General features: G+C 45.0%; 1 protein-coding gene across 1 annotated transcript in view; it reads left to right on the top strand.

The window, feature by feature from the left end:
* Positions 1–23,156, top strand: part of FKBP6 (FKBP prolyl isomerase family member 6 (inactive)) — a 35,138-nt gene that overhangs the window by 4,654 nt on the left and 7,328 nt on the right. The window contains exons 6-8 of the mRNA XM_037054717.1: positions 8,164–8,358; positions 8,481–8,590; positions 9,668–9,760. Coding sequence (XP_036910612.1) covers positions 8,164–8,358; positions 8,481–8,590; positions 9,668–9,760 — 398 coding nt within the window. The remainder of the gene's footprint in view (positions 1–8,163; positions 8,359–8,480; positions 8,591–9,667; positions 9,761–23,156) is intronic.

Raw genomic sequence — 23,156 nt, 5'->3', positions numbered from 1 at the left:
ATGCTTTCATTGTTCTTTTTGACATTTTTGATTTCTCACCAAAATGAGAACTAAAGCAGGTGAGGCTTTAGTTCTCACTTCTGGTTTCCCAGTATTGTCATAATTTAAAAAATCAGTATTTGGTCTTACATAATTGAGGTTATTGATACTACACCTGCTGATCCAAGGTCTCCACTGTGCTTACTTGTGCACCAGCCCCCTGCTGCCCTTTGAATCGCCTCTTTTTTGCCTAGTTTCCTCTATACCTATCACTGGTTTTTCCTAAACATCCTCACAGCAGTAGAAAGCCTCTTCCAACACTACTGTTCATGTGATTGTGCCTCTCACTGCCCGGCAGTGCCGTCTTTTCCCAGGACTTCCCCACTAGGACTCCAAGTCAAACCGCAGCTCCCGGGGGCCTGCCAGTGCCTGTCCCAGGGCTGCCTCATGGTCGGTGGATTTCCTATAGTTTTTCTCAGTTTACTCCCTTGCTTTTTTTAAATTTTATTTTATTTTTTATTATTTTTTTAATATATTTGATTGATTATACCATTACAGTTGTTCTATTCCCCCCTTCATTCCCCTCCACCCGCACACTCCCTCCCCCACCATTCCCCCCCCCTTAGTTTATAACCACGTGTCTCAAGTTCTTTAGATTCTATATTTCCCCCACTATTCTCGCCCTCCCCCCTATCTATTTTCTACCTACCATCTATGCTATTTTCTGTGCCTTCTCCCCCCTTCTCCCCCTCCCACCCCCGTTTCTAACCCTCCATGTGTTCTTCATTTCTATGGTTCCACTCCTGATCTAGCTGTCCTCTTGGTTTGCTTTTGTTTTAGGTGTGGTTGCTAATAACTGTGTGTTTGCTGTCCTTTCACTGTTAATATTTTTCATCTTCTTTTTCTTAGATAAGTCCCTTTAGCATTTCATATAATAAGGGCTTGGTGATGATGAACTCCTTGAACTTGACCTTATCTGAGAAGCACTTTATCTGTCCTTCCATTCTAAATGAAAGTTTTGCTGGATAAAGCAATCTTGGCTGTAGGTCTTTGGATTTCATGACTTGGAATACTTCTTTCCAGCCCCTTCTTGCCTGTAAGGTCTCTTTTGAGAAATCCGCTGACAGTCTGATGGGTACTCCTTTGTAGGTGACTGTCCCCTTATCCCTTGCTGCTTCTAGGATTCTCTCCTTCATTTTGGTCTTGGCTAATGTAATTATGATGTGCCTTGGTGTGTTCCTTCTTGGGTCCAACTTCTTTGGCACTCTCTGAGCTTCCTGGATTTCCTGGAAGTCTATTTCCTTTGCCAGACTGGGGAAGTTCTCCTTTATTATTTGTTCAAATAAGTTTTCCACTCGTGGCTGTTTCTTTCCCCCTTCTGGTACCCCTATAATCCGGATGTTGGAACGTTTAAAGATGTCCTGGAGGTTCCTAAGCCTCTCCTCATTTTTTTGAATTCTCATTTCTTCATTCCTTTCTGGTGGGATGTTTTGTTCTTCCTTCTGGTCCATTCCATTGATTTGAGTCCCAGTTTCCTTTCCATCACTATTGGTTTCCTGTGCATCTCCCTTCATTTCAATTAGTTTAGCCTTCATATGTTCCTCTAATTTGTGACTATAATCAACCAGTTCTGTTAGCATCCTGATAAACAGTGTCTTGAATTGTGCTTCTGAGAGGGCTGGCAATTTCTCGGTTGCTGACAGTTATCGGCTCTGGGACTTTGAGTTCTTGCACCATCTTTTGGGCTGCAGCTTCTACCGTCACCGGGCCCACGCAATTCGTCCCACTGCACGCGAGTGTGCCACCGCCGTCAGCCCTCACGCCCTGGGGCCTGTGTGGTCCGTCTCACTGTGCGCAAATGTGCGACCGCGGTCAGTCTGCCCCACACCCCGACTGGTTCCGGGCTGCCTGCGCACCTAGGTCGGGGTATCTGTCCTGCCCGACCCAGCTCCGCTGCTGGCTCCGCCTCTCTTACTGTCCCCATCGAACGGTTTGTAGTTGTCGGACTTCCGTATAATTCCATTTTCTGGTCTTTGGGTGTGTCCTAGTTCTCCAAACCTTTGTTGTGTTCAAACTTGGTTGTGGGAGAAGGCACAGTGTTTCCACCTATGCCTCCATCTTGGCGGAAGTAATCCCTTGCTTTGATGGAGCATATACATCTTTGCATGTCTAAAAATATTCTTAGGAGGTTTGTCTGGAAGGTATCCAGCCATGTAATATGAAAAATAGGCTCATTTATTGAAGATACAAGATACAAGAAACATTGTACACAGGACAAGGGTACCTCAAGTCCCTGTCAAAGTAGGCACCTTGGGGCCTCACACAGTTCTCCCAGTCACCATCAGCTACCCCGAATCTCAGTATTTTCCTGAATCTCATCAGCGATTTGAAATCTCTTCCCTTCAAAGGTGATTTTAGTTTTGGGAAAAGCCAGAAATCGCAGGGTGCCAATTCTGGACTGTTGGGGGGCTGATTTTGATGTTTCTCCAAAAAACCTCCCCATGAAATGTGATGCATGAGTGGGCATATTGTTGTGATGAAGCTGTCAATCACCATTTGCTCATAGCTGTGGCCCTCTGAGTCATCCAAATAGTTTGCACAGAGAAATGTTCAAGCTTAATGCAAAATTTGATTTAGATTTGTTGCTGTACTTGCTTAGTCATTTTGAATGTGATGGCCACACAGTACATGTGCTCACTCAGTGGTGCCTCCCACCCCCACAGACTAGCACAGTGAAGTCACCACTGTTCACACATGCGTATTCCAGTCCACTCTCCTTGGCTGCTGGGTTACATCAGACTTGCACACACTGTCCTCATTACATTAAAATGGCTGGACTTTTTCCAGACAGACCTCGTACACTTTATACTTCACACGTAACAAGTGACATAACCGAGTACAGAATTCTAGGAGGCAGAATTCAAGTCACCGTTCCTCAGATTTTGAAGTATATTGTTCCAGCTTTTAGATTCGTCCAATACCAGTTCGGTTCCTATTCCTTTATACACAACTAACTTGTTTTTCTTGTAGAGATTTAAGGATCTTTTTTCCTGTGTTATTTTTAAATTTTACAGCGATGTACCTGTGTGTGCATGTTTGTGTTTTCAAATTTGTCATACTGAGCTTTCAGTGTGTCAGTTCACTCAGGAAATCCGTCCTCAGCTCTGGGGGACTTGTGAGCTCTTTGACAATTTACTCTCATTTTGTCCTCTCTCTCTGCCTGGAACTCCTCGTTAATCGACGATCAGACCTCCCGCCCTGAGCTTCTAGATTTCCTTTTTCACTTTCTATCTCCCAATTTCTATCTTTCTCCTTCTTATTCCACTGAGAGCTTTTTCTGGACTTGATTTGCCATTTTTTCAACTTTCAAGAGCTCTTTGCTTCCTCTTTCCAGCATCTGTTCTTGTTTCATGCATGTATTATCTTCTCCTCTTTTTAGAGTATTGATTATAATTTTCAAGTTTTGTTTTTTCATTTTCTGTTTGCATCTGAATTTTTCTTGAAACCTGAATCCTTATTCTGTTTGTTGGATTTTCTGTCCGTTAGAGAGTGTGTCCATTTGCATTAGATTTGGCTGCAAGTCACAGAGACTCATAATTAGTGACTAAAAGGTAGACAACTCTTACTCATGTGAAAGGAGGCCTTCTTAGTAGCTGTGCTCCACAGTGTTCTCAGGTTCCCAGGCCTCTTCCGTCTCACTCTCTGCCTGTTTCTAGGGTGGGGCTCTGGGCCTTGTGGTCCAGGATGGTGGCCTCTAAGTTCTAGGCAGCAGGAGGGAAAAGAGGGCTGAGGGCATGTACCTGTGACACTTGTACGAATTATGCTTTGCAGGACCTGTTCCCGAGCCATAACCAGGTAGCAGGAAGGCTAGCACATATCTATATGCTGGTTGTACACATTCCCAGCAAAAAAAATCCTATGACCATGGAAGAAGGGGAAACAGCTCCAGGGAGATAGGAGGCCTCCTCTCCCACAGAGCCTTTCCCCAAATGTTTGGTGACCTTTGGCTGGCCATCAGGATTTGAAAGAGGCATCAAGAGCTGATTGGAAACTCGAAGTCTTTGGTAGGACAGGCTGCACTGTGATCAGATAGACTCCCACCTACCAGTGTATAGGCGCTTGCTCTGGGGACATTCAGTTCTCCGTCTCCTGTCCAGGGTAAATGCCTAGCTACCAGTGTCCTTAGAGCGGAACAGGGCAACAGGACAGACGGTCTCACTGGCTATTATCAAGACTGTCCTTTAATATTCCTGTTACCATCATACCTTCTTCCAGCCCTCTGCTCTGTGTGCTGTGCCCAAATCGAGAGCCTCTTCCATTCCATTTCTCTAGAAAATAGACACTCCTGATTCCTGAGGTAGTGGGAAGGTGTGGGCATCTGGACCCATAGGGACAGAGAGTAGGAGGGAATGTTTGGTGTCTCCTCCACCATCCAGCCCCACTTCTGGCTCTGATGGCTCTGCCTCCTAGTTCTAGTTCCAGTTCCCAGGGCTCTCAGGGCTCTGAACTGCAGTCCAGCCCCTTGTACATTGGTACTCCTCTCTGCCAAGTCAGTCACAACACTGTCACCCATTCTGGACACATTGGGTTTGCCACTGACCCTCTTCCTATTCTTCGTTCTTGTTGGACTATGCCTTTCTGCTACTTAGGGCAGGAGAGTAGATGGTATGTAAAGTTGTCCTCACTCAGCCAGGAGCTTTGCAAACCCGCCGTTTCTCTTAGAAATCATCTCATTGTTCAGAGCGGCAGCATTTGTTAGCACCACTATGTTTTCAGTCTTTGCTCCGCCTTGGGTGGGACACACAGATTACCAGGCAGGCCCCTGCTCTCAAAGAGTTTTATTTAGTTGTGGTAACTAGTATTGTAGCTTTTCAGGGAAAATGAATATTTTTATAGGTTAGAATATCTGGTATTGGCTTCTTGGAAGAAATGACACTTTAGCTGAGTCTAGAGGGTTGAAATGGTACAGAAAATAGAAGGGAAGAGGTTAACTCTGGACAAGAGAAAAGAGTGAGCAAAGAAATGGAAGTGAATAGAGACTACCCAGGTCAGTTGGTGGATGCCTAGTTTAAAATGCACGCTGCATTCGAAAAGTCAGGAAATAGAAGGGATCAGGTTCGGGAAGATGTTTAGATGTGTATAGATGTGTATAAAGGAGGAAGAGAATGGAAGGGACCCACTGGGGAAGAGCAGGTTGATAGAAGTAATATTTGGGGAAGAGGCAGTGGTTAGCAGTGTGCAGGTAGGGGTGTGCTGGAGCTCACAAGAGCCAATTATAAAATTCTCAGGAATTTTGCAAACTTGAATCAGCCATGGTGGGAATAGTTACATCACAGGAATAGGGAAACACTAGAGGGCTCCTCCTGCCAAGTGAGCCAGCTTTTGAACACCGTGTATGCAGCACATGTCCCAGGGACAGGCCTTCCTTAATGAGGATCTGCTCCGTGTTGGGCACTTTGCTAGGCCTTTTGCAACTAACCCTGCTACAGGGATTCGGGAATATGTTTAAGGAGGTGTGGATTGTACAAATAAAGAAAAAGTTCTGGAAATATTATACTTCCCCTGGCTGGTGTAGCTCAGTGGATTGAGCGCGGGCCTGCGAATCACATGATCGAGGTTCGATTCCCAGTCAGGGCACATGCCTGGGTTGCAGGCCAGCTCCCAGAGGGGGACTCACGAGAAGCAACCATACATTGATATTTCTCTCCTTCTCTCCTTCCCTTCCCCTCTAAAGATAAATAAATAAAATCTTTAAGAAAAAGAAATATTATACTTCAAAAAAATGAACTATTAAATTTGAAGTTTATATTTAAGTGATGAAGGAAACAAAGAGTGTTATTGCTTCAACCTTTCTGGTCTGAGAAATATTTAAAACAAGAATGGCTAGGAAAGAAGAGATTTGTTAACTTCAGTTTTGATTACTCATGAGAATCACCAGGTAAACATGGCCTGTAGGAGACCGGGTCTAGGTGGCAAATTTAGGTGTGGGACCAGAGTTCCTGTGAGAGCCCCAGGTTGGTGGTGTGAAATCCGAGTCAGTCCAGAAGGTATGAGGGCAGTAGATAGAAACCTGTGTAATGAATGACTAGGAATTAGAGGGAAAAGGGAAGGCTCCATGGCTTTCTACCTAAAATGCCATCTTCGCTGACTCGTTATCCAGTTCTTCATTCTGCTAGCATATTCCAGTGGAACCTTCTGTCAGTCACACTGATGCTGTTCAGGTTTTGCCTTCATCACTTTTTTCCTTACTGTTGTTGCAATATAATTCACATACCATTCAATTCATACTTGTGAAATGTATAGTTCATTGGTCTTTAATATGTTCACAGCGCTGTGCCACTGTCACCACTGTCTNAAAGGGAAGACAAAGGAAAGCTCATGGCTTTCTACCTAAAATGCCATCTTCGCTGACACGTTATCCAGTTCTTCATTCTGCTAGCATATTCCAGTGGAACCTTCTGTCAGTCACACTGATGCTGTTCAGGTTTTGCCTTCATCACTTTTTTCCTTACTGTTGTTGCAATATAATTCACATACCATTCAATTCATACTTGTGAAATGTATAGTTCATTGGTCTTTAATATGTTCACAGCGCTGTGCCACTGTCACCACTGTCTAATTCCGGAACACGTCGTCACCCCCAGAAGAAGCCCCATTCCCATACCCATACCCTATAGTCCAGCACAAATGTAGCCTTCCTCGTGGGTGTACAGAGGCATCTCACTGTGGTTTCAATTTACATTTCCCTGACAACTAATGATGTTAAGCATCTTTTATGTGCTTATTGGCCATTTGTATATTTTCTCTGGAGAAATGTCTATTCAATTCTTTGGCCGTTTTTTAAATTAGGTTGTATTTTTTATTGTTGAGTTGTAAAAGTTCTTTATGTATCTTGGGTACTAAGCCTTTATCAAATATGATTTGCAGATATTTTCTTCCAAACTGTGGGCTCTTTTATTCTTTTTATCTTCTCAGGGATGTACAACTGTCTTTTTATTCAAAATACAAAATACATTATCTGCAGGCATAGATGGTGACAGCAGTGAGCCACCGTGTGCTGTCAGCTTTGACCAGTGAGAGCGATTCCTCTGAAACATCAGCCGGCCTCCTCATTCTCTTCGTGCACTTTTTGGGTAGTGTCCTTGGAAGCACGAAAGTTTTTAATTTTGAAGTCCTTGATGGATAATTTTGATAAATATCCATCAAAAACTTTGATGATATTTATTTGATTATTCTTTTGGTGTCATGTGTAAGAAACCATTGTCTGATCTAAGGCTACAAAGATTTACATCTATATTTCCTTCCAGTGTAGTTTCTACGTTTAGGTCTGTGATCCATTTGAGTTCATTTTTGTGCCTAGTATGAGGCACGAGTCCAACTTTGTTCTCTCACGAGTCTTCTTTCACAAGTCTGGTATCCAGTCATCTCCGCACCATTTATAGGAATGGCAACTCTTTCCCCATGTAATGGTGCTGGCACCTGTTGGAAATCCATGGATTGTAGATGTACATGTTTGTTTTTCTGGACTTTCTGTCTGCACTGTCACTTCTACTCCATTGATCTGGACGTCGTCCTGATGCTAGTATCACACTGGCTTGGTTACTATAGCTTTGTCATAAGTTTTGAAATTAGAAAGGTGAGTCATCCACCTTCTCTTTTCAATATTGTTTTGCTATTCAGGGTTCCTCAAATTTTTATATGAATATTCAGATCAGCTTGACCATTTCTGCAAAAGAAAGAAAGAAAAGAAAAGAAAAGAAAAGAAAAGAGAAAGAAAGACAGAAAAAAGAAAGAAAGAAAAAAGCTGCTGAGATTTTGGTGTGGTTGCATAAATCTGTAGGTCCGTTGGGAATGTTGCTGTCTTACCTACATTAAATCTTCGTTCCATGAAGATGAGTTGCCTTTCTGTTTCTTTAATTTCTTCCAACAGTGTTTTGTACCTTTCATTGTACAAGACTTACACTTTAAGGTTACTGCTACTTATTTTATTTTTTTGATGATACTGTAAGTTGGGTTGTTTATTGCTATAGAAATATTGATCTTGTGTCTTGAAACTTTGCTGAACTAATATTTTAGCCTAAGGGTTTTGTTGGTGTGTGTATGTGTGTGTGTGGATTCCTAGGGTTTTCTGTATATAAGATTATGTCAGTCCTCTTGACCACCTGTCTTTCCTCCACCTGTCAGGCCTTGTTGCTTCTCCGCCGGCGCTCAGCACCCCCTGAAGAGCAGCACCTGGTGGAAGCTGCCAAGCTGCTTGTTCTCCTTAACCTCTCCTTTACGTACCTGAAGCTGGAACAACCCACTAGAGCCCTGCACTATGGAGAGCAGGCTCTGATTATTGACCAAAAGAATGCCAAAGCCCTCTTCCGGTGTGGACAGGTGAGTTGGTGGATAGTGGCTTGGGAACAAACACCTAAGAAAAGGTGGCAGTGGTGTTGAACTTGGGAACTACAAAAATGCTCTTTCCTAAGTATGCTTTTAAAAATTCTGTCCTTGGATAGGCCTGTCTCATCATGACTGAATATCAGAAGGCCCGGGATTTTCTAGTCCAAGCCCAAAAGGAACAGCCTTTCAATCATGACATCAATAATGAGCTGAAGAAACTGGCCAGGTGAGGCCTGTGTTTGCAGTCCTGCAAAAGAGGAAGAGGTGTGATGCTCCTATAGTTCTGGTCTCTCCACCTGGGTATGTTGTCCAGCACGTGTTATGAGGCAGCGCCCCCTAGAGCTAGTTTTATGAAGTGCTCAGTACCCTAAACCAGCTCTCAGTGGAGTGGAACAAATCTCCAAACTACACCCGTCTGGGTCATCTCCTACCTCCTTATTTGCCCCTGCCCCTTGAAAGCAAGCTAAAGAGGAGGGCTGATGTAATTTTTCAAAAGGGGTTGTTCTTCAGATACTGGTTCTACTTGCTACTGACACAGAACTACTCTTCTCAGCTGACTGCAGAAAGGTGCCTGGTTTGATCTGAAATGGATCTTTCAGGTCTGACTCATACCCATTGGGTGACTTTCTCATTACCCAAGTGATATATATATTTGTATCAGTCTTTCAGAAATATAATTTTTTATGATTAGAGAAGTTTCATGTTCATTGTAGGAAACTCTGAAAATATCAACATATAAATAGAAATCACTCATAATTACATCATCCCATAATATATCCACAGTTTTAGGATTTTCCTTTTTTCTTCTGTATTGGTGAATTTCTCTATTCTTATTAACATTAAACATTCAATTCAAATTGCTTAGTTAAAGCTTTCTTGACATTAAAAAAGCCTGGAGTAGGCACAACTCTTACATTTGGATCCAGCTGTTTCGTTTTGGGCCTTTTATTTATAAGTATCTTGTCAGGTTAGATGTAGAAACTCTGGAATCTGACCATTCTTTAGCAAGAAAATATCAAGGTAAGTTAGTGGCTCCTGAATGTGAGGTCTCTTTCCGCAAGACTCCGCCTTGCAGCCTCACTGACAGTGGCTCCTGGCGTTCAGGCAGCCATCTTTTCAGAAACGGGCTTTTGTCCAAGGGCTTCTTTAACAGCTCGTGGGACCCTCCCCTGTGCCCCCTACCTCTCCAGCACCGCTTCCACTCCCTGCTGATTCAGCGGACCACAGTGGAGAATTCCAGCCACCAGATGTCACCTCCTACAAAGACAGGTCTTCTCTAACTACTGTGCATGTCCCTTTACAGCTGTTACAGGGACTACACGGATAAAGAGAAAGAAATGTGCCATCGAATGTTCGCTTCTTATGATAATGGCTCCACAGTAGAAGAAAATTCAAGGTAATCAAAGGCCTAAAGCACCAAAGGCTTCAGTATTTTGTCAGGCATATATAAGAATGCAGTGGCTCCCCTTGGCCCACCAGTGGGTACTGGCTGTGTACAGTTGGGGATGGAGGGGAGGAGCAGGAAAATCCACGTCGACGCTAACAACAGGAGTCTAGTGCAGAGTGCACACTGTGATCATAGAGGAGGTCGTAGAAAAGATTGGAAAGTCCATCCGGAGCTGCTGGGTAAATTTATAGGTTTACAAAGCCTTAGGCTTTAAAATGAAAACAAAAGGTTTTTTTTTCATATTTTAGGTTAACCTCTCCCTCATAGTAGCTTGGAACGTGAAACTGTGATAATCATTAATGGGATGGTTTATCTGAGCTTTGAAATGAACAGCAATGCTTCTCCTACCTGGCTTCTCCTGAAGGCCTCCAGCTTCACTTTATACCTAATACATGATTAAAGAAGACAAAATTCAGATGCCAAGGGGCAGGGATGGGCAGTGACTCTCAAGATGTGCTTACTAGTAGAATTAGAGCTTTGACGATTCGGGAGCCGAGAGCTGCAGACACTGTCATGCGCCCCACAGCACACACCTTGTGATCTGGCAGGCACAGGGTTAAGGTTTCCCAGGAGCACGGGAGATAACCCTCTAGTCTGGTTTACTATGACTTAAGAAAATTAATGGAAACAAAATCACCTGCCTTAAACACCTGCTTAGCCCGGTAGATAACTCTGCTCTCTTGAGAGAAGTTAAACAAGGGACAACAAGAAAACAGCTGCCCAATGGGCTCCTGGAGATAAATCTCTCCTTTGTTGCTACCTACATCCCTCTATAAAAGAGGCTTGAGAGAGGAAGGCAGTGAAAAGGCCTATTCATCCCAGACATTTTCGCAGGTGATCTACAAACCGCTGCTGTCTGGCCTGTCAGAAACAACCTGTCAGTATCAGAAGTAAATGTTGCCTTCATCACTGACCCTGACCCTGTGACCCAGGCCTTCAGGTCTTTCGGGGACATTGGAGTATTTGAACTGAGATGTGAGCCAGAGGATGTATTTGGCAGCTATTAATGTCCAGGACAATTAGAGGCCTGGTGGCTCTTTGCCAGGCATTTTAGACTGTGACCTGGTAAATTCTGCCATTCAATGAATATCCAATTCTCCCAGGGTCCGTCCTGGAAACAGACCCTGGAAAACTCATCAGGGCAACCAGTTCCCATTCCGTCCTCTGCCTCAGCTTTCTCAGTCTGTCAGGTTTTGGAGCCTAGTGATCTTTAGATGTTTTCCCATCATTTCTAAATCGTGAGTGTTTGTCTTATCACAGCAAGGGCTGTGTCGGGGTCTGAAGTAGCCATGATTGTCACGCTCCCATGCTGTTGTGGCTGTAACGTATTTTGGCTTTTGTGTGTCTTTGGTGTCCTCCCTGCTCCCCTTTTTCCTCTGTTGTACTTGTGCTGAGTTAGTCACTTAAAATGTCCAGGTTTTTAGGTTCTTTCAACAGCCCTAGTTTTAACTAAGGAGGACCATTTAAAATGTATTCTTCTCAGATGTTAGATACTCCTGACTTGTCTTCATCTTGTCTTCTAAGATGTTAGACACTGACTTATGATGAGATGAGTGTTCCAAGCCTCTGACTGTAGGAGGCTGAATTCTTTGAGATCAAAGTCCATGCCTTTTTCATCTTTGTGTTTTCTGGCAACTGGAACCACGCCTGGCACATAATTAGCGCTCAGTAAATGTTGGTTGGATCAAGTGTAAAATAGCCGAAATGCTAGGCCAGTCTCTTTGAAACCATACCCTCCAGGCTGGCTCTTGTATTGGCTGTCAGGACTGCTGCCGGTGCCAGTGACAGAAGCCCATCTTTGTCTAACGTCAGCTGAAAAAGAGATTTGCAGAAGGGATCCTGGGGTAGCTCCCTGAACCAAAGGAGAAGCTGAACAACCAGTGTTCAGGTGCCTGCAGTTCCGAGGGCCCCAGGGTCCCCGTCTCACTGCTGCTTTACCTCTCTCCCACTATAAGGAGTGCCCCGGCACCCATTTGCCCAGCCTTGCTCTTTGAGAGAGGGCTCTTCCCTAGCCCGCATCTCCCTCCTTGTCCTGTACTGGCCATAGCTCCAGTTTGAAAAACCCTAAGGCAGGACTCCGGCCTGGTCTGGGGTGTGTGCAGTCCCATGAGCCGCACCCCTTCCTAGCACCACGTGTTGGGAGCTAGAGGAGCAGTGACTGTCCGAAGTGAGAAGGCTGCTGTTCCCCAAAAGCATGGGGGTAGAGACAATGGTCAGCCGGGAAGAGGCCCATCAAAGGGTATTTAGCCATTGCAACCACTCACTGTTCTGCGGAGTTGTGACCTTTAGTCTTGTTGTGATGGAGCAGTGGGTCATTTGCTAACTTGGTGAATTAGGAATCTCTTGCAGCTCCTGCTGCTGGGAGCTCAACGGTGGGAGATGGGAAGAGCAAATACATCCATAGTTCTGCCACACCGCCTTTTTCATTAGTTTGGAGTTTCAGAGGGCATGGCAAACACGCATACCTGTGGATGAGAGCATTCTTGGGGATAATCTGGAAAGGCAAGACAGAGGCCAGTGGTTTTACTCACACACATCAGAAGACCTGAAGGCCTAGCAAGCCCCAAGCTAAAATTTGATAGGCTGCTTTGAAACTGCTTCCCTGTGGTTTGCGATGCAGTGGAAGCAGTATTCCTATGCTCGGATATGCTACATTCACACTTTCGTAAATGGACATTTTCTAACTACCTACCTGGTAAAGAGCTGCCATAGCTTCATACATGGTGGTAGCGGTTTCACCACGGGCACCAGAGAGCTCTTATAACGGATGCCGTTATGGAACATTTGGAAGAGGGTTCTAACATTTTTCGTAATTCTGTTTCCATATCATTGATTATATTCTTTGGTGAGAGTTTGAGTTATGTCCTTATCCTACCACACTAGTATTCGAGGCCCTTGCCGTACTTTGTATCTGGAAAACAGATGTGGAGTGAGTGCCATAGCTATTCCCAACTATTTAAATGGTTGACATACAATAGGTGACTTTACTCTGTGGTTTTCAGCAAATGGACCTAATAGGAAGATAAAACTTGGCTTGATACGAAAGAGCTACTAATTGTCCTACCATAAGTGGCATTAAGCTCTTCCAACGTGGGGACCGCACACAGAAGACTGCCACTTGTGACTGCTTTTTGAGGGTGGCCTTGTGGGAAGCATCTGCTCCCAGGCCAAGCTTTTCTACTGTGTGAGTCTTGATTGCTGGTGCATTTCCTATTAGGGTCTGTCTGAGCAGCCCTAGGGGCCCCTTGGAGGTGGAAAAGAGACTTGTGAAATTAGATGACCTTTCTGGGCCTTCCAAATCTAACGTTTTGCCATCAGGCACTTGCAAACTTGCAGAAGATGACAGCTTCCATCCTCAGAGCACTTCTAGTGGAGATGGAGTACGAAGTCCTACACTCGGTGTCAGAAAAACCGCACAAAGACAGGAAGTGGGAGGGACCTGGTTCTGTTCAAGAGCAAAGATGTTGTTTACTGGTTCAGAACGTACCAAATGTTAGGCACGGCTGCCAATGAAAATAGCATTCTGAATGAGGGAAGAGGAGGGTCCCACTGCACCACCACCGACAAACTCCCTTCATTACTCACCCCGTTCCCAAGCACCTTTTGAGAGCTGGTGGTTGTCCGGTGCTGGGCAGCACATGAAGAGAAGTCCAGTCCTGCTCCTGCAGTGCTGGTCTGCAGGGGTGGCGCTCTGGCGGGGAGGACGGGGCAGGCAATTGAATCACAGCACACAAGTGCCAGGAGGGAAACATCCTGATGAGAGAAAAGCTTTGTAGAGGTCATCCTGAAGCTTCAAAGGGCAGCACTGGGCACAGGGAGGGAGGAGTGGGGAGGGAAGTGAACAGAGAAGACAAGGAATTCAGCACTGAGGTCAGCTGTGGACCAGGTATTGTCCTGGCATTTCAGTCATCTTTGGGGGAGTGTGGGCTGTGTTGTGTAGCATCGGGGGAGGGGAGATGTGTTTGGAGCCAAAATGGTCTGACAGGCTCATGTAAGGAGGGGCTGGTGGGCATGGCGGAGGGCGCATTGGAGCTGCCGGCCTGGCAAGTAGATGATGCCTGAGAGGTGATGACAGCCTGAAGGTAGATGCACTGGTAGAAATGGAAAGGAGACAGGAGCATGCGGCCTGCCATCTGAAATGGACGGAAGGTGCTTTCAGTCAAATAATTCAAGTGGCACGTGAGAACTTAGCTGGTAGAGGCTGACCATAATGCTAGTGGGCATACAAGATGACCTGTGGGCAATGGTGGAAGAACTGAAGCTATTTATTCTGGAGAAGAGAAGCTTTAAGTGGTGTGTGTTAGTCATGTGCTAGTGGAAAGGAGTGGCTTGGAGTGGAGAGCGTGCAGAATAAGGAGTCAGGGGTGGTTACTGTGCAGCAGGAGTGATAGGGAAATCTTCCTGCAGGAGAAGGCACAGCTTGGGTGGGTTGGCAAGGCTGATTGGTGAGGGGCTCACCCACATATGGTTGTCTTCCCTGGACAGAGTTGTAACGATTTTGCTCTCAGTTTATCATATTTTATGCCCTTCTAGATTATTTGATAGCATTTCTTATCATTTGTGTATTTCACTTTAATGTATTTTTATTAATTTTATCCAAATATTTGTTAAACCTATTTTATTAACATATGCCAGGCTTTTACATGTTTTATAATGTGGGTTGTTTTTAATATAATCTATAATACAGCTATCATCTCCATTTTATAGATGATGAATTACACATGAAGAAGCTAAGTAGCTTGCCAATATTACAAAGCAAGTAAGTGAGAGAGTCGGGGATCCCGACCCTGGCAGCCTGGCCCCAGGCTGCCAAGTTGAAGAAGCACTCAATACAAAAGGGTTTGTCAGGAGAAATCAGTGTTAACTCCTGCACCTCCTGGGGCTTCTTCCATGTAGCTAGATCTCTCATTCCACATAGTCAGACACTCTGTGTTGCCATTTCCTGGTTGTTACCAGTTTTGGACGTGTATCTGTGGACTCCCTGCTCTGATCCAACACTGTTCCATTTCTTTCCTCACTTCATAGTTCTGTTATTACTTGGAGACCCTCTATTAGATTATTATAATGAAAAATTACACTCATATTGGTGTTTCTGATTTCATGAGCTAAAGACAGTGTTTTTGGCACTCTACATTATACAGTATATGGAGAATTTTACTATCTGAAAGCCAACGCTGTGCTTTTTTAAAATTATCTTGTGCTTTTACTTTTTTCCTTTGATTTCTAATTGCATTTTTTTCTTGATCTTTTTGCCTTGATCCCTTTAAAAACTCTGTAGTACTATATAGTCTGAATCTTTCTTCTTGGGGATCTCCCTCTTGGAAATCTTCGTGTTTGTGTAGCAGTCTGCACAGATTGTCCTCCAGGCCTGATGTACAGCTGCCATTCTGGGGCTTCTTCTTTTTTTTTTCATTACGGTATTATTTATTAAAAATACATGTCTCCTTGGAAGGAGCACTGGTAAACCAACTAGTACCATGCTTACTTGGAATCTTTGCTTTGCTTCCCCGGGACCGGTAGAGGGCTGAGCGTCGCTCCCACTTGCATCACTCACTTCGCATCAGAGAGACCAACACGCCCTGCTCACCCCTCCTCGCCTCTCACCGTCACTTCACCCCCTCGCTGCCTTCCATCCAGCGCACTGCCCAGGGGATGATGCTGCCCTTTCTTTACCCTCCTCGAGGCCCGTGTGCCACAGCTGCCCTCCCTGTGCTGGGAGGAACACCATTCCCACACTTCCTCCATTGGGCTGGCAGTGCTCCAGGCGTCTTCACCTTGGCGTCAGCAATGCTCAGACCACAGTGGCCTGGGAAAGAATAGACTCGACCCTCAGGGGCCAAGCACATCTGCACTTCTTTGTGCAGTGTCGCTCCTCCTGTGTGGAGGTGACGGAGGCATGGTGACTTCAAAGGAGCCCAGCGGGAAGGGGCCTGAGCCACACCCATTACCTGCATTTGTGGTCAAAGCAAAACTCCCTTGACCCCAATAGTTGCCCCCTTATTGTGGGAAAGGGCAACGAGCTTTCACATCTCCGCAACGAGGGTGTCTTGGCTCCACAGCTCAGGTGAAGGGCATGGGAGTCTGCATCCTCTTTGAAGAAACTATACGAGCTACCAGAGGTTGCTGAGGGGGCCACCGGGGTAGGGCCTATGGAAGCGGCTGTGCAGAAACCAAATCAGACACTTGGTTAGAGGGCCGACAGAGCCCAGTTCCGCTGTTCTGGGACTTCTTTTATCTCCTGGGTTGAACCCACTATTTTCTGGATCTCTTTTAGTTTACTTCCTTGTTCTGATATTTTTGAGTAATAACCAGAAATTGGATGTATAAGAGAATTTCCGACTCCTTATATGTTCAATTCACATTTGATTAAGAATATGTAGTTAGAGTCCTGGCTGGTGTAGCTCAGTGGATTGAGGCTTGGTCTGTGACCCAAAGGTTGCTGGTTTGATTCCTGGTCAGGGCACATGCCTGGGTTGCCAGCCAGGTCCCTAGTTGGAGGCGTGCAAGAGTCATCCAGTTGGTAAATCTCTCACATCGATTTTTCTCTCCCTTTCTTTCTCCCTTTCCCTCTCTCTAATAATAGATAAAATCTTTTTTAAAAAAGAATATGTAGTTTTATATATAGATATAGCTATATGAATGTAAAGAACATTCTCCCTGCTTAGAACCTATCCCCCCTTAAAAGTTGTGCCCCTGGTAAGATCTGTCCCCCATCCCTTAGAAGATCTTCACCCCACTCAGAACTTGCCTTCCCTTTAGACCTCCTACCTCACAGCCTCCCCCTGAAGTCTTTCTCCTGCTAAGATGTCTCACCTCCCTGCTCACACCTCCACTCCCCCACCAGAACAACTCTCTCCCATCAGTACTTCTGTCCCTTTGTAGAACTTATAATCATCAACTCCAAAGGCTAATTAAAAGTGTGAGGACAGGCCCTGGCTGGTGTAGCTCAGTGGATTGAGCATGGGCTGCGAACCAGAGGGTTACTGGTTCCATTCCTGGTCAGGACACATGCCTGGGTTGCAGGCCAGGTCCCCGGTGAGGGTTGCATGAGAGGCAACCACACATTGATGTTTCTCTAACTCTCTTTCTCCTTCCCTTCCCCTCTTTCTAAAAATAAATAAATAAAATCTAAAAAAAAAGTGAGGACAAACTGTTTTTTGGATGGTCACTTCTGAGAAACCTGGGTTTTTTTCTTTCTTTCTGTCTTGAGTCTTTTAATATATATTTATTTATTTTATTCACATTTTAGAGAGACAAGGAGAGAGAAAGGGAGAGAAACCTATGTGTGAGAGAAACATTGACTGGTCGCTTCTTACATGCCCCCTACTGGGGACCTGGCCCACAACACACACATGTGCCCTGACTGGGAATCAAACTGGTGACCTTTCAGTTTGCAGGCCGGTGCTCAATCCACTGAGCCACAACAGCCAGGGCTATATCTTGGTTCTTGATTCATCTTAAATTTCATAGGAACATGTCAAGGTACTCCCAGATACTCAAGTCCTTTAGGTAGGCACCTCAGTTCTAGAGGCTCAAGTTCTTAAGAGCTAAGAAATTCTTCTGCAATATTTCTTAAATGACACTTTTCCCTTCTCTTTTCTGTTTCCTTTTGTTCCGGGACATCCTGTTGGTTGGATGCTGGGCCTCCTGCAGAGATCTTGTATATTCTTTATGTCTCTTGAAAATTTTCTCTCCCTGCACCCCAACCCCTGGAAATGAACTTTATTTTTCAACTCTTCCATTGGCTTTTTTTCATTGCAGCAATCAAATAGTTGAATCCATGAGCTCTTTTTAGATTTCCCTTTTTTGTAATATGCCACTCTCTCCCTCTTCTGTGTATAATAAAAAAACCTCAAACTTATACAAATAGAGGATAGTATAATGATTCCCTCATGTACTCAATATTTAACCTTAATAATTATCAACATAAAGCCAGTGTTTTCATCTGTGACTCCACCCATTTCCTCTCCCACCCCCAGCACTGCTGGATTAATTTGGTGCAAATTCCAGTAAGTATATAATTTCATCTACAAGTATTTCCCTGTGTATCTCTAAAAGAAAGGACCATTCTTTCACATTTTCGTTCATTCCCTGAAATATGGTGTATATTCGGGGGAGGGGGTTATTTGCTTTGACCTTTCTCTTTTCCATGTTGCAAACTTCCACAAATGGTTCGTGTTTCTTGGTTGCCTATTCACATTTAAGAATGAAAGGGCTGAGCAGATGGCAACCATCTAAAGTACTTTGAGATCCATAAGTACCAGAAAGAAGGGACTTTGCACTGAGTAGCAGCTCTTACACCAGCTTTTCAGATTTTTCCTCAGGTGGATTACTGTTCCCCAAAATAGTGGATACAAGTGCTATATCATTTCGATCTGTATTTCCCCAATTTCTAGTGAAGTTGAGCATCTCTCTGAGTATTTGTTGGCTGTCTATATTCTTTGCGCACATTGCCTATTGATGTCCTTTGCTCACCCTTGTACTGCATCTCTTTTGTTGATTCGTAAGAACCCTTTTCTATGTGAAGGTAAACCAAATGTCTGTTACATAAGTTTACAATTTTTCTTCCAGGTGTTCAGTTTTGAGTATTTATATAGCTGCATGTGTGTCTGTTTTGTGTATGGTCTCTGGAATTCACATTATGATTACATGTGATCTATCTCTGGGAGTAAATAGGTGGTCTTGTGCGAGCGCACAGGAGTGCTCAGGGTACATGGTTCCTAACAGTCCGAGCAGCATTCCCCATCTGCAGCGCGTGCTTCGTGGTGTCCATAAACCTGCTTAATCTCCCCAATATTCCTGTGAAGGACAAATAATTATTTCCACTTTACAGATCGGGGAACAGAATAAAAAGCTCAGAGAATTAGACCCTTTTACTGTGGAGGTGTTTATGCCATTCTATAAACAACTGACCATTTTCATTTGGTTTGAAATTTGAAGTCCAGGTGATATCTGCAGCTTTAAATATGTTCACCTACTTTCTTCAGAGTGTCACCCCTTGGGTGGCTGTGGGTTTTTATCTCTCTCTCAGATATTTTGGAATTTACTCCCTCTTCTCTGCTTTCCAGCCCAAGAGAAGCTGAAGCCTTTGGGCTATAAAATTAAGAGGATTGAGCCATATTGCTTGGCCAGCCTCGGGGAAGAGTATCTTAACAGACTTTTAAAAAATGTTTTCTGGGAAGTCAAAGCAGCTCCCAGGAGGCTTAGGGGAAAATAAAGGCCAGGCTGTGGAGAGCGCACTCCTGTAGTTGAGATTCAGGGGTTGAGCCCTGGTTCAAAGAGTCGGCCCGAGGTGAACACTGGAGCAGCAGGCCCCACAGAGGCTGGTGCCGGTGCCAGTGCGGGGGCTGGAGGTGTCCTCTGGGGTCAGGAGTTCCTGTGTTCCAAACAGCCTTCCTGTTTCTGCGCCCAACTGGCCGGTTGCCAGGAAACTCTAGGGAAGCAGATCATCATCTCTCATTGTGTGTGACTGGATCTAGGCATAGAATCTGTTTGGTCCTATTCTTCCCAAAGAGATAAAGAAGCAGCTCTTAGATTGGATTGAGTCTATAAAGATATTTTACTCCAATTAGACTCATCTGAGTCCTGCACACATAATAACCTAATTGTATTTTTTATTTTTATTCTGATTTGCTTTCCTTGCATCTTCACTTTTTTTTTAAATCCTCAAAATGGTGTTGTATTTTCTCAAGGGTAAGTAGGCCAGGCAGACATTCTCTTGTTGTCAGATGAGGGCCATGTCATTTTCCAGGCAAACTTTTGGACACAGTCTCTTGATCTGAATATCTGCGAAATGCCTTTTCGCCCAGCTCAGGAGGTGTCATTGAAGTCATCCCTTTGTTGTGTGACTATAAATAACTGTACTTTAAGTTGGCACTTTTTCATTATACCCCTTCCTAGGAAAGCATTTCCCCTGGTGGAGTTTCTTTGGCCCGTTCCACCCCACCACCCCGACCCCTGCATTCTTACTTGGTAGCCACAGTGAGCTCCAGACCTGCTTCCTACTAAGGTTTATGTTGGTGGATTCTGTGTTCTTTGTGGGTGAGTTATCAGTGAGGGCTACATAATTAAATTTCAGGAGATAACTACGTTCCTTTCTCTAAATTTCAAAATCAGTGATTATTGAAGTGCTTTTTACCATTTATTACAGGGTTGAAATATGGGAAATTTGTCTTCCCAGTCTTAGCTCTCTAGCCATGACGTTAACCAAGTCATTTAACCCCTCTGGGCTTCCATTTCGTCATCTGTAGGATGAAGTGACCAGCTCTTTCAGGTTGTTGGACACTTTCTTAGGTTCCATGAGATGTTCTCTCATTCTGTTTTTAATTTCTTGGGCTCATAATTAGGCACATAAACCCTGCCTCCAAGCATATGTAATCCCAGACAATGACTTAGGTAAATAGAGAACAGGCAAATGGTGAAGAAGAAAGGGAGCCTAAGCAGTGAGTAATTAACAGCAGGTGAGTGCCTTAGTGCCTTGAGACACATGAGGGAAAAGATAAGGAGTCTTAGCCTGGTCTTCCCGGCTGTGCTCTGTGTGGTTCTGCCAGAGAGTTCACAGACCTAGGATGAAGCTGAAATGAAGTGTGATGAGTCTGAGAGTTTCAACAACCCAGAGAAAGTTTTTCAGATCTCTTAGGCAAAGGGAGCAAATAGGTGTGAGCAAAAATTGTCCCTGGCACAGAGAACAGGTGTGTGTTCACAAGGATGACTGCTCTTCCCTGCTACTGTGACGGCATCTACAGTGGTCGTTGTCCCAGTTTGAACAGAAAAGGCTGTGAGAGACGGATGCAGGCCTTTGTTTTGTAATCCTTTTTGATGCCCTGATATATAGGTGAGCTGAATCAGTAGGTGTGAATGTAAGCAAACCCCTTTGTACCAGTCCTATTGCAGCAGTAGTAGATGGCCCAGAGAGGTTGCCTGCATTCCGTGGCTGGTGGCCCCGTCCTTCCTCCATGTTTAAGGCCAGCAGATAGCATCTTCAAATTCCCCCCTGCTCTCCTCCCTCCAATATTTCTTAATTCCTCCCTTCCCTGTGCTCCTGACACCATTTTTCCTTCCCTTTCTCTGACCCTCCTGCCTTCCTCTTGGAAGGACCCTTCTGAGTGCATTGGGCCCACCTGAATAAGACAGGATAACCTCCCATCTCAAGATGCTGAATTTAATCACAAAGTCTCTCTTTCCGTGTGTGGCAACATAGTCACAGGTTCCAGGAATTACAACATGACCATCCTTGGGTGGGTCCACCATTCTAACATATGTTCTTACATATCAACATTTCTAGGCACTAACATCTCTTTAATTAAAGAGAACTCAGAACCATACATTTTAAATGTTCTCCACTTATCCTTTCTGTTTCAGATGAGATAATCATGCAACCTTCTATGGAATATTTCCTCTCTCATAATAATGCCTTCTGGTGACTGGAAAAATAACTGGGTATAAAGGGATAGGCCTGGAACCAGGAGGCTATCGCATCCTATAGATGAGAGCTGAACACAGGTGTGGGGCAAGGGGAAAGGAGGGCAGAACTCAGGGACTGCTTTAGATGGCAGAGCCGTGCGATTTGGGATTGGGATGGGGAAAAGAAGCAAGAATAATCCCCAGATTTCCAGATATGATAGCTCTGTCCATGGAGGTATTTCCAACTGGCAGAAGTTTTGGGACTATTTTAAGTTTGGGGCTTGAGAATTTCAGGTGCCTACAGGACATTTAAGTGGAAGTGACTAGCAGACAGTTAGATGTGAGTCCCAGGGTCAGAGAACAGGCCCATTTGGAGACCATGTAGCAGCCATGAGTATATGGAGGGCAGTGACATCCAGGGGTGTGAATAAAGTCACCCAGGAGGAGGCACAGAAAGAGGAAGACAGTAGGCCGGGGGGGGACCAACATAGGGACCATGGGAACACCAACATAGAACTGGAAAAAAGAGGTCAGGAACCAGGAGAGTGAGCCGCCACGAAAACCAGGAAAGTAGAATAGGGGGTTTAATTGGGGGTCCATGGTGGGTGTCAGGTATCCTGGACCCCTGCAGAGCTGTGTATATATACAGATTCCATGGCTGCCACCAACTTCCCAAGCGGGGTCTCCGACACCAGAAGAGGTAAAGAACCTCTACAGGGTCCAATTGCAAAGATAACCAGCACTGCGAATCCAGTGGTACCAAGGATTTGAAAGATGAGGTCTGAATAGTATTCGTTGGGCTTGCCAACGTGCATCTCATGGTGACCTGTGACAACAGTAGGGCAGTGGGGACAGAGACATGGCTGCCCAGGTGAGCAGGGAGCAGGAAGTGAGAAACAGGGCGCGTAAGGCAGCGCTGCTGGAGTCTCAGCCCCACCAGAACCTCCAGGAGGGCTTGTTAGAGCACGGCTTCCACGGTCTCGCCCCAGGGATTCCGACTCAGCAGGGGCCTAAGAATTTATGTTTCTAATAAACTCTCAGGTGATAACAGACATAGCTAATGTGTGGACCGAAATAATGCAGGCTACTTTATCAAGGTGTTTTTATCAGAAGAAAAGGCAGGGTTGTATGTAACTAGAAACATTAAATAATGTAGACTTTGTTTTGAAATAGGGTAACAGGTGGGGGGCACTTTTAACCCCTGTTTGACTATATACATTTCCTGCTGCCTTGGCTGTGGCACTGTGGCAACTGATGTAAGCTGACAGTTGTCATCAGCGTAAGTGCAGAAAGTCTGCTGTGAGTCCTGCCTACCCCCTAGTCAGGGTGGTGGCCCGGAGTGCTCTCCTGTTCGCTTTCAGCCTAGAAAGAGGTCGTTTCAGGGACCACTCAGGTTGATGCGTGTTCCCAACACATAGGGAACACCACTGTGTGACACATGTCAACGTGAAAGGAGGTAGAGGGACGTGGCACAGGGGGGCTGAGTCAGTGTGGAGTGGGCCACCTGACAACCAGCGCCAAGCTGGAGAGAGGCAGGTGAAGGGAGGGACTCGCAAGTGAGGGTCAGCTTTGCACAGCAGCCTGGCGGGAGTGGGAGGAACAGGATGGAGGACCAGATCCGCCAGAGGGCACAGCTGACGGGTGGGACAGCCAGAACGTCACTGGTGGGAGCACAAATGGTCTAGGGCTCCTTCTAGAATTCTTCTCCCTCAGTTGGAATTATGTGAGGTACTCAGACTAGGTTCTTCTGTTTGAATAATGCATTTTGAGAAAGGGAACCAGTTAAACACCTTGGGAGGGGTCTGTGAATCTCTGCCTTTATGTACAATGTTCGTGCATTTACTGGGATTTGAAAGAGCGATTCCTTGGTTTCGTCAGTTATTCCAAAGGGCTGTATGACCGTAAAAGGTTAAAACCCACTGTTCCTGGAACAGATCTGAGA

The sequence above is a fragment of the Sturnira hondurensis genome, unplaced genomic scaffold (genome assembly GCF_014824575.4).
Source record: "Sturnira hondurensis isolate 20B ecotype Veracruz unplaced genomic scaffold, ASM1482457v3 Scaffold0008380, whole genome shotgun sequence".
In the NCBI taxonomy this organism is placed as follows: Eukaryota; Metazoa; Chordata; class Mammalia; order Chiroptera; family Phyllostomidae; genus Sturnira; species Sturnira hondurensis.
The sequence above is the reverse complement of the archived record's forward strand: the minus strand, read 5'-3'. Positions and strand labels throughout refer to the sequence as shown.